Here is an 11,866-nt window from a genome sequence, read left to right as displayed (position 1 = left end):
GGGGTGACATAGTGAGACTCTGTCTCAAAAATAAATAAATAGGTACAAAAGTGTGCACGTAGGTTACCCAACTTAACTGCTTAAAATCATTTTACTCCACACTACAACTGAAGGCATGAACTGCTTATAAAATCTCAAGGTTCCTGAAAGTCGCTCCTCACCCGGGTCGGAAGCAATGGGTGACAGCTGAAGGAGGAAGTTGCCAGCCAGTTCCTCAAACTCCAGCAGGACATACAGGTGGCCCCTGGCCAGCTTAGTCACCGGCCAACCGACTTGCTCCACCCCCAGGTCAAGAGCCCTGGGCCTCCCCCAGCTCCCCTGTCCATGCCATCCTGTCCTTCCCCCACTGCCCAGCCCCCAACCCCAGCAGGACCATCCCCAGCGCTGGGCTGGGGGCCCTGCCTCGGGGCTGATGGGCAAGGGCAGGCAGTGACCTTCATCAGGAGCCCACAGGCTGGTGTCCCTGTGATGTTTTGTCCTCCAGTGAGCAGTTTGAGGAGCTGTAGAGTCTATGACATGTCACAACAAAATAACTACAGCGGCCCCTCATCTGTGGGGGACATTCCTATATACCCAGTGAGTGCCTGAAACTGTGGATAGCACTTGACCCCACACTGTGTCCCAGGGCTGCCCCCACATCTGCCACTTTGTGCTAATGGCCATCCTGACTTATGATGCCCACCGTGGATGGAGACTTTGCCCTCCATGGGTCCACAGCGAGAATGCGAACCCCCCGCCCTATCCTGCCTCCGGGGAGAAGCCCTGGGTGATATTTCACCACGGTGACTGAACTTTCCACTGCCACGGGCACCATGTGTCAGCCTGAGAGCCCCTCTGCAGGGCTGCTGGCCCCACATCACCCCACATGACTGTGGGATGGGGAAGCTGTAGGGAGGAGGAGCACAAGGAGAGCCCCAGATCTGTGTCTGGGGAGCAAAACAGAGGCATGGAGGGTGGTGACCGGACAGCACAGAGGAGAAAACCCAGGGTGAGTCAGAGAGCAGCAGGAGCCAGGGGACAGGGCATTAAGGAAAATGACTCCCAAGAGACCGAGGCAGCCTCTCCTGCCTGGGACCCGGAGTCAGTCCTGCAGGAGGGATCAGACCTGTGAGCCAGAGCAGCCGGGAGCAGCTGGCACAGAGCCTGTCGCCCTGGGAGCTCCTGGGAGCAGCACAGCTAGAAACAGACCCGGGAGCCCCTCCCAAGTCCTTCCACTTTAGTCATCTGTGAGGAAGCGTCTTTCAAACATCTCGTCTGGAGAAGCACCCACACCAGTCAGATTTTCTCAAAATAGTGACTGATTGATTGGTTGTTTTCTTTGTCCCTGGTGCTGGAGGGGAGAATATACTCAGTCCTGATGTAAACTACAGAATTTACTTTAAATATTAAATCTATCTCGGAGGCCCCCTAGTTAGAGAATCCCATTGTCTTCAGCTTTGGGATTTTTGGTTTTTGTTGTTGTTTTTATTTTTTATTTCTGAAGGCAAGGTGTCACTTTGTCACCCAGGCTGGAGGGGTGTAGCAAAATCATAGCTCACTGCATGCAGCCTCCAACTCCCGGGCTCAAGCAATCCTCCTGCCTCAACCTCCCGAGTAGCTGGGACTACGGTATGAGCCACCACACTTGGCTAACTTATTTGTTATAAAGACGGGGTTTTACCCTTGCCCAGGCTGGTCTCCAACTCCTGGCCTCAAGTGACCCTCGGGACTCCGCCTCCCAAAGTGCTGGGATTCCAAGTGTGAGCCACCACACACAGCCAGAATTTTGTTTCTCTGCTCTGCCTAATACTGCTCGACAAGCTGAACACTTTATTAATAAATCACATAGTTACAAATCAAGAATTGAATTTTTTTGCAGTATAAAATTGTTTTTTTAAAAAAAAGTACATCCTTAACCTGGCTGTGTTCTGTATTAACTACAACAGAATGAACTCTCACGTCACCTGCGCCACACTGAACCACGGGTTCTGCCACTGTTTTCTTCTCTTTTTTGGCATAATAAACAGAGTCCTGTGTTTCAGGTGCCGTGCTGTCAGATTTTTGAGGTTCTTTTCCTTGGGAATCCACCTAAGGCACAAAACAAGAACAGAAGGTGTCTGAGGGTCAGCGGCTCACTCAGCCCCCGTGTGTCTGTGTGTGGCCAGGGCACAAGCTCCTCGGGAGAACCACAGGGGGACGCCCTTGCCCCTCCTCGAAGCCTCTTCCCAGGCAGTCTCTCTACTGGAATCCTTTAATTTCCCTTCTGTGAAGTGACAAAAACAAAACTAGGGGATCCTGCAGAGGCGCAGCAAGTGCAAGGCCCCTCTGTCCTTCAGGGACACTCAGCACAGCCTAATGAAACTGCTGGTCATGACCATCACCAGACTCTTCCTGCTGGAACTGTGGAGAAGAGGAGAGTATCTCTGAAGAAGTTAGCCATTCAGCAGGTTCTTTGCACTACAATAGAGAGGAATTGGGGTTTTTTAAAGCTGTAGTTAATAACAAGGAAGCACAAGAAGAACACAGGCAGAGACGGACATGGACAGATGCGCCTGGACTGACGGTGCAGCCTCGCCCAATAAGCCCTTTGTAAACTGAAAATGTGTTAAGTCAAAAACATTTAATACGCCTAACCTACCTACTTTAAACATGCTCCAAATACGTATGTTATTAGCCAACAGCTGGGCAAGTGTCTGTCACAATGCACACTGCAGGGCCAGCTGTCCACTCACCTCAGCGCTCTGATCACTGCTGTGCCCGGCGTCCCGAAAGGATCACACAGCTTCCTTCTGACCAGGCATCACATTCTCACCATCATAATGTCCCAACTTGGTAAGTCAGAGACTGTAATTCTTAGCACCATCCCAATTCCAGCCCAGAAACTATCTTCATAATTAACTTTTTTAGGTTTTCTTTTTTTGATTTTTTTCTCAAATATTTGTAAGTGAATCCAGGCTAAAGTATATAAATAGATATTCCTCCAAAGCTCTGTCACTTAAGAAATGTCAAACTAAAAACACCTACCTTGTACCAATAAAACCTTGTATATGATGCAAACTGCCAGGTTTTACCCTCATAGGACTCAAGGTATAAAAAAAAAGTCCTCCAGCCTTACACAAGGGCCCACGCAAAACGTTTCTACCTATTTTAAGTTTTACAAGTTGAAATCACGTCCTTAAGCACAGGAAACAAGACCTTGGCAGGACTGGCTGTGGAAACAGAAGACGGAATGCGCTGCTTATATCTGGGCCTCTGCACATCCAGCTGAATCTCTTCATCACCACCCTGGCTGTCAGAATACATTTTCCGTGCATTTCACCTCTAAGATAAAGACACGAGCACATGGGTGCCAAGAAAAAGAATGTGCACACATTTTAAGAAAGGAAGAAGCTGTGTTAAATTTGCTCAAGTCACATTTGACGTCTGCCATGAGCACGCTCTGCCTGACTGGTGTTCATCTTCGGTTACTGGTATGTGTTCAGTATTAGAATTTTAATACAGCTTTTTCCTTTCCTAAACTGTGTATACATTTCCAGCGACCTCTGTATATATCTCTTACCGTATCTGAAATAACACTCAGAGTACAAGGACAGATAACAACAACCCACCTCATTATGGGGGCACAAAACAGTATGAGACAAAGCAGGGGGCAGAGGGCACACCCCTGGCAGCCCTGCCAGCTCCCCCACCTGAGGCCCTGCGACCGGATGGTGGGGGGGCATGATCAGATGGAGGGGGCTGCCTGGACGGTCACCAACAGTGAGAGCAGGCTTGGAGGCGGCAGGACGGCAGGGCACAGAGCGGGCATCACGCCATCAACCCATCCTTTCCTCACCTCATACTCACCCAACCATGTGAAGGGATCACGAGTTTTTAGTATTTGAACACGTCATTTCTGTGAAAGCTGGAGCAGCCCAGCTGTGGCTTCTCCACAAGAACCAGCCAGTCACACCCAGGCCCCTCATCTCCCCCACACTCTGCTCACAGCCGCCGACACAGGTGACATTGCGGCCAAGTGAAGGCAGAGAATGTCCGGTTTTCCATTCAGGAATTCCCAGAGCCAAGAGCAGCTCCTGTCACAGGTAGGTGCTCAGTAAACGTTTGTTGAATGAATAAGTGATCGATGGCAGCACAGACCTGCTCACTCCCCACCGTGCAACCCCTTGAGGGAGTTGTCCCAGTCCAGGGGGCAGGGGGATGTCCCAACACCTTAACCTAGCAGAGTGGCTTTTGCGCTCCAAGACCTACCCGCCTTCTGAGTCTGTGGCCGTCCTGACTGCTTCCTGCCGATACCATGCCCTTCTCCCCCTGGAACACCTTCCTCCTCCAAGTCCCAGCTCAGGCCTCACCTCGCCCACCCTGTGCAGGGTTCCTGCAGCACCTCAAAAAATTCCTGCCGTGTCATCAGCTGAGCTGGAAGACAGAAAAGCAGAAAAAGAGAGGAGCCAAAAAGCTAATATTCTTCAGACAAGAAAGAGTGGGGGCTATAGGGCCAGATTCTGCTGCCCAAGAATCTCTCCATGCTGAGTGCATACTGATCTGAGATGTCTGGGAGAGAACGGCACACACCACACGCCCTGATCCGAGCTGTCTGGGGGAAGGCGGACCACACCACATGACCTGATCCGAGCTGTCCGGGGGAAGGCGGCACACACCACGCTCCCTGATCCAAGCTGTCTGGGGGAAGGCGGCACACACCACGCGCCCTGATCCCAGCTGTCTGGGGGAAGGCGGACCACACCACACGACCTGATCCGAGCTGTCTGGGGGAAGGCGGCACACACCACGCGCCCTGATCCCAGCTGTCTGGGGGAAGGCAGTACACACCACATGTCCCGGCCTCTGAGCACCACAGTGCCTCATGGTGAAGACACAGTGTCCATGTAATACTTCGGGGCATTTCTCAACAACAGATATAGCCGCTTATATAATCACAAGATGGTTACCTAACTCAGGATGTTAATCTAGATATAATGCTTTCATCTAACCTACCATCCATAGTCCAGGCTTTTCACTGCCCCTAGAATGTTTATTACAGCATTTGTCCCTCAGTAAAGACCCAGTGTGGGGCCCACGTCACACTTCGTCTTCTTTGGTTTGAATCAGCCCCTCACACTTTCCTCATCTTTGGGGGGATAGCAGCGTTTTTTTAAGTGTACAGGTCTGTTTTGTTTTGCTTTACAGAAAGATCCAGGGTCAGCTTTGTCTGCTGTTCCCCGTGATTAGATGAAGATTGTACATCTCTGGCTGGAGGCCTTCCCTGGGTCACATCTGGAGCCCAGGAGATCTGTCTGTCTTGGTAGGGGATGGGGCTCGTGTAGCTTCCCCAGGAGCCAAGAACCTGCGCTCCAGTTAATGCCACCGGGGCACACTCTGACACTCCTCCCATCAGAACTCCCCTGCCCTAAATTCTGGTCTAAGCATGGATCTTGCTCTAATCAACCTCCAGGACAAAGTTTGTCAATGAAATGGAAGATCTTATCTTCTTAAACGGCACAAATTACAACACAACTTGGAAAACTCACAGAAAGAAAGCAGAGCAATTTTAGTTCCATTGAAAAGGGGAAACATGATGTAAGTCTTACATACCACTTGAAAACCTTACAAATTGAATCACACACTATCCTAGTGTTATACTTACTTCACTTAATTTTTGTTCTACATTTTTAAGACTCAAGGCAATCCCCAACACTTGCCTCAAAGCAGAGCAAGGGTTATCTTTCTGGTCGCACAAACAGAGACTGATGTTTGATGATAAGTGCTGAAGCCACTGCTGCCTCTGAAATAGCCACGGCTGTAATTCCATCTGCCCTGGTGAAGTGCCACCCTAATGGAACAGCCATCTGCACAGGCTGTCATGAGGCACGATACAAATTTTACTGCAGTTTCTCACATCTGAGCATCTCTGGTGAGTGAATTCATTCATCCCTCACTGATCGTCCACTGAACGACCACCAGGCACCAGCCAGAAGGGACCCACAATGCAGGGGCCCGAGGATAGCGCAGCAGAGAGACACACAGACAGCCCCGGGTGCATGCAGGGCCCTGTCCCGCCTGGGTGGAATGTAGGCTTCAGAGGGTGGGCTGTGAAGCAGGGGGGGGGTAAGTCCTCAAAAACAGCTTTACAGAGAAAGTGAGGCTCCCCGTCACACAATGCGTGTGGCCAACAGGCAGGGTGCACGTTCCAAAGAGAGGGGAAAAGCCGCCAGACTAGGGGGTTTGAGGCAAGGGACCCGGCCAGCTCAGCACTGGACCCACCAGGCTTGTGCGTCTACACTGGGGTCGCAGAGCTGGACGTGGACTCAATCAAAATAGAGAAGAAGAGCCTTAAAGGGAGGAGCTCTCTAATTAAATGTCTCTTTTAGGAAAGTACCGTGAGCTTCCCGGGGGCCCAGCAGGTGGCAGGTGCTCATCTGCTGGGATCCCCCCAAGTCCCTGCCCACTGTCCCTCTGGGCACCAAGCTGGGCAACTGGCTTGGTCTCCATCTCCCCAGAGGGAGCAAGACGTCTAAGAGCACCTGACTTTGAGGGCTGCATCATAAACGATGGAACTCCAGACACAAAGGCCTTAGATCCATGTGGGCACTAGACCAGCAGTCAACAAATGTCAGGAGTGAATAGAGTGGGTCAGATTTAAGTCCAGACACAGAGCTAGTGGGATGGATGGTGGTCCCAGAGAGGGGGCTGAGAGAATCTCTCAGGGGAGTGAGCAGGCAGTGTACACGGGTGGCAGAGGCCACAGTCCACATCCCCCAGGATGGAGCACCAGCTCCTCACACCACACCAGGCATTTGGCCTTGGCCTGGCCCAGCCTGGCTCCTGCCTCAGCTCAGGCAGCCTCTCTCATTTCCTAATTATCTCCTCAAGCCAGGCCTTCTCCAGAGCAGCCGCCTCCTCTCTCCCACTTGCTGAGCTATCGACTCAAAGTGATCATGTTCCCACACACAGAAGTCCCCTCCTGCACCCTACCCCCCACCCCGGCCCCTGTGAAGGGCACCACCATCCCCTTGCAGTTTTCCACTCCCGAGGATGTTTCTCCCTGTGGGCCCCCTGTGTCCTCACTCCCAGCGCTTGGACCAAAGTGTGTGGCCAACTACAGCAGCTCTCAGTAAACAGTGGGTAAGCAGGAAGACAGAAGCCATCCCTGTCGCAAGGAAACGTCCTGGGGCCCAGGCCTCTGACGGTCCTTCTCTCTGCCCCAGTCTCAGCCCCTCAGAAACAACCTGGGCCCTGTGCAGAAAGGTCATGTCACTTCTCAATTTCATTCGTCTCCTGCCTACTAAAAACATCTTCAGAAAATAAACCTAAGACATGCTTGGTTTAGTTCTCTGTGGCATTTTAAACACTACTATTTTTCTCCAGAGCCTATTTCAATCAATCAGCCATGTTTTAAAGCTGTCGGAACAGACTGTCTAGCGAAGGCACAAACAGCAGCTTCCCAGGGTGAACGGAGAGGAATCCGACATGGGGCTAATTGAAGGGCAGTGACAACCCATCTCCAAGCTGACACCTCCTGAGGGAGGAAATGACAAATGTGACAGCCAAAGGTCCCTGTGAGAATGTCCCAGGTCCATCCTACAGGTTAGGGTCTCCCACCAGCCAACCAGCCCCACTTGGAACATCTGCTAATACTTGAGATATTGGGCTCGGCACCTGTGGCTCAAGTGGCTAAGGCACCAGCCACTTACGCCCAAGGTGGTGGGTTCGAATCCCCAGCCCGGGCCCGCCAAACAACAATGATGGCTGCAACCAAAAAATGGCCGGGCATTGTGGCGGGTGCCTACGGTCCCAGCTACTTGGGAGGCTGAGGCAGGAGACTCGCTTGAGCCCAGGAATTGGAGGTTGCTGTGAGCTGTGATGCCATGGCACTCTACCCAGGGGGATAGCTTGAGGCTCCGTCTCAAAAAAAAAAAAAATACTTGAGATATTGAACATCTATAATATTTGATATCTGCATCCTTAGGCCACCTCAACTGTTACCGGAGATTGCTACGCCTGGCCGGCATTAGCCCACAGGTATCAGTTCCCAAGCACCTGCCACACCCTGAACTTCACAGCTTACACCAGGTCCTCAAAATGTGGGCCTGGGTCTCACATCGCACGTGTCTCACAACTGTTTCCACACACGCCTTTACGCGCCCGACCTCCTTTCATTACTGTTCTATGCGCTCTATGCCCAGAAGGGGAGTTTTAATATTAGTGCTCTGACTACAGATGGGATATAAATACAGCGATTATTAACTATTTCCTAATGTCATACAGAGGTTTGTACCATAAAATACTCATTTCAATATATGCAATTTTAAACATTTATTAAATTAGGCTTCGTTCTTTGGAAGAATGCTAAACATTAAAATCACAGCAAATGCAGTTGCTGTAAAATGGAACTTTATATAAGAAAGTAACAGCAGCTTCATTCAATTACTTTCATTGATTAAAAATGATCAACTTTGTCATATAGGAAAGTCATTGGCAGACTCATTGTGATGTATTTTCTAATGCTCAGATATTTGAGCCAAGTGATGAGTGAACCAGACCAACAGAATTGAACACAGGCCGTGTCCAGAGCGCAGGCCGTGTCCAGAGCGCAGGCCGTGTCCAGAGCACAGGCCGCGTCCAGAGCACAGGCTGCGTCCAGAGCACAGGCCACGTCCAGAGCACATGTCAGGTGCGGCTGACGAGTAAAGGTATACTACACTTGTGTGAATTTTAACATTTTCTTGGGACACAGGTATTTTTAACTTACAATTTCAAGTTCTTCTGCTAAATTAAGGTAAAATCTTTCATTCTATTCAAAATGCAGATCTAGAAGGAAGAGACAAACAGCCTGCACTCAAGTTTACAAATGCTGTCAACAGGGCACTGATAACAGCGTCCAGCAGAGCCGCATGCCCTTGGAAGGACGTCTGATGACATAGACCCTTGAGCCCAGACGGTGGGTCCCACTCGGGTCACTCAGCTGTTAGGCTCAGCCAGGATTCCCAGCAACATAATCAGAGTCCAGACAGCAGCAATTGGTTTACCCAGAAAAAGAGCATTATCATACATAGACGGGGTCATACCCAGTCACAGACAAGTCTGATCTGGCATCATCCTTTTATGGATTAAAAAGCTCAGTTTTGTCATATAGGAAAGACACTGGCAGACTCATCCTTTCATGCACTGAGGAATCCACAACAATCATCCCAGATATGGAAGCAGGTGTGTCCTCTGCTGCCCGTGATGAGAGATTCTATTTGACATCCAAACATTCTCCCACACTGCCGTCCACTCTCCCCTGACAAAAGGCAGCCCCAAGCCCTGTCCCCTCCCCTGACAGCCCTGACCTGAGCTCCCCCACTCCCCTGTACCCCTCAGAATCCAGGGTCAGCCTGCCTCCCCCTACTCTGCACACCCCACAGGCACCTAGACGCCACCTCCCACCCTCCTGCCACAGGAACCACACCGTGCAGAGCCTTTTACGTTCTGCTGAGAGGAACGGCTGCTCTTTAAAGCAAGCCACTGTGCTTTCCTATCACTGGAAGTTCTATTTTCTCCTGACTGAAAGGGTCTTCCAGAACCATCCAGATGCACATTTCTGCCCCTTATCACCCTTGCACAGAAAGAAAAGGAGAACGTGATGGAAACAGATTGCTCGTACCCTCCCAAGATTTCACACCAGAGTGCAACTCTTCGAAACCGTCTTTGACTCTGACTCAGCTGTCTCTGTGCCTTTCCACACGGCTCAGGGAGACTGAGCTGCCATTATCCCTGAACTGCTTCCCAGCTGCTGAGGTCCAGTCTGCACCTTCTGGGGCCAGCACTTCCCAGCCTGGAGCACAAACCCCTTCCTACAGCAAGCAGGGTAGGTCACTTGCTGGACACGAGACCCGCCCTCTCAGGCTGTACACAGTTTCCAAAGTTACCACTGCTCTGCTGTGATCCTCCATGGGGGAGAGGACCTATTTCTCCACTTCCTGGAATCTGGGCTGGTTTTATGACATCCTCCTGGAAGACGAAAGGCCACGTGGAAAGACCCAGCAGCCAACCTGAGTGTCCATGAGGCCAGTCTGGACCTCCCCACCCCATGAACCTCTGCTGAACACAGCCTCCCAGGTAACCAAGGAGAAAGCATCTGTGACCTATGTGCCCAACCCATAGAATCAAAGCAGTGAATCCTTGCTGTGCAAAGCCCCTGAGTTTGGGGACGGCTTGTTACTCTGCGCAGATGACTGACACCGACAGGGTGCCTACTGCCCTTCCTTCCGCCAGAAGAACCTGCTGTCACACTGCAGGAACACGGGATGGGGGAAGAGCACACCCCGTCAGCATCAAGTCTTATCGCTCTACTCCTATGCCCTCCTGTGTCCAGGACTTTTTGTTTCAACTCTGACTCAGCGAAATCACACTGAGGACGTCTTACACAGCCGTTAAACACAATGCACAGAACCCACCATGCACACACGCAGCTGGAGAGGCAGCAAACGCAGACACAGCCGAGTTCAGCCCTGAGCACTGGCCACTGCGGCAGGGCCACCAACAGGACCCAGGACACCGTCCACGTGAGATGCACCCTGCTGTGGGGATGTCAGGATGTGGGCGGATAAACACTCGTCTGGAATCAACATCACCGTGTCCTCAAGTCCACTGCTCTGCTACTCGTCACCACGCAGGGAACATCGTGGCTGCTCAGACTGGCCCTTCCTGGCTATGTGGCTCTGTAGTCCATCAGTGGTGGCAATTATCAAAAGGACATGGTCCTTTCTACCTGTTGCTTCAATTCAGGTCCCTGCAGGGTGAATGTTTCACCTGGACGGCCCAGTTCCCGCCCTGCCCCCCACAGGTCCTGGGTGTCGCTTCCTCACTGCTGGGCAGTGTTGATGGCATGAGGCTAGTGGTGAGTCTGTTAAATAGTTTAACAGAAGAGGCACTGATGATCTGTAGAGATTGGACAGGCTGGAGCTGGTGGAAGCAGGGACGATGTCCAGGCTTGGGCTTAAAGGGTGGAGTGGAGGGGACTCAACCACCAAGCAGGAGGTCTAATAGGATTACTCTGTCTGCTCACTGATGCCGTCTGCATCACACTCAGCTCATCTCAGTGTCTACAGCACCAGCAGAGAGCTCAACACACAGCAAATCTCTCACGAGGGCTCTGAGGCTCCCTGATGGGCCCAGGACATACCTGTCTGACATGCCCTGAGTCTTGTTCATGAAACGTCCATGGAGACTCAGGAACCTCTGCTTTGTATCTAGGTACATTTTTTGATCTTGCAAATTTAAAAGAAAACCCCACACCAGAGTCTTAGAACTGATACTTCAATCACCTGACACCTCACTGGAGCACACAGACGACCGAGGGGCCTAACAGCCCCTCACGGTTCATAGGGCAATATCTCCATGAAAGGGCACCCCCGATTTCCAGCATCTGTTTCCTAATATTCTACCCCCTTTCCCAAAAAGATGTTGAGGCAATTCACACGGGAAATAGATTTAAGTTTAAGAAGTTAGAAAGGGGAAATCTTGAATAAGCAAGAAATAAATTTATCATCATGGGCGACAAAATGAAGACTCTGTTGCTAAATAAGTAAATTTATCACAAGAATTGCTAAGCTGCTGACTCACAGAATTCCAGCACAGACGCACACAAACATGCAGAAACACACAGGCACACGTATGCACACACAGTCACACATACAAACACACACACACAAACGTGCAGAAACATGCAGGCACACACATGCACACACAGTCACACCTACAAACACACGCAGACACACACAAACATGCAGAAACACACCGGCACACGCATGCACACACAGTCACACATACAAACACACACACAAACATGCAGAAACATGCAGGCACACACATGCACACACAGTCACACATACAAACACACACACACACA

The 11,866-nt window shown here is 51.0% G+C and overlaps 1 protein-coding gene across 1 annotated transcript in view; it reads right to left on the bottom strand.

Annotated features, from left to right (window-relative positions):
* Positions 1 to 1,216: 1,216 nt before the first annotated feature.
* DCDC2C (doublecortin domain containing 2C) overlaps positions 1,217 to 11,866 on the bottom strand; it is a 62,427-nt gene continuing 51,777 nt past the window's right edge. The window contains exons 7-8 of the mRNA XM_012810589.1: positions 1,944 to 2,067; positions 1,217 to 1,254 (exon numbers count right to left, since the gene is read on the bottom strand). Of these exons, the coding sequence (XP_012666043.1) occupies positions 1,217 to 1,254; positions 1,944 to 2,067 (162 nt within the window). The remainder of the gene's footprint in view (positions 1,255 to 1,943; positions 2,068 to 11,866) is intronic.

Source organism: Otolemur garnettii, unplaced genomic scaffold (genome assembly GCF_000181295.1).
Source record: "Otolemur garnettii isolate 467f Iridium unplaced genomic scaffold, OtoGar3 scaffold00139, whole genome shotgun sequence".
Taxonomy (NCBI): Eukaryota; Metazoa; Chordata; class Mammalia; order Primates; family Galagidae; genus Otolemur; species Otolemur garnettii.
The sequence above is the reverse complement of the archived record's forward strand: the minus strand, read 5'-3'. Positions and strand labels throughout refer to the sequence as shown.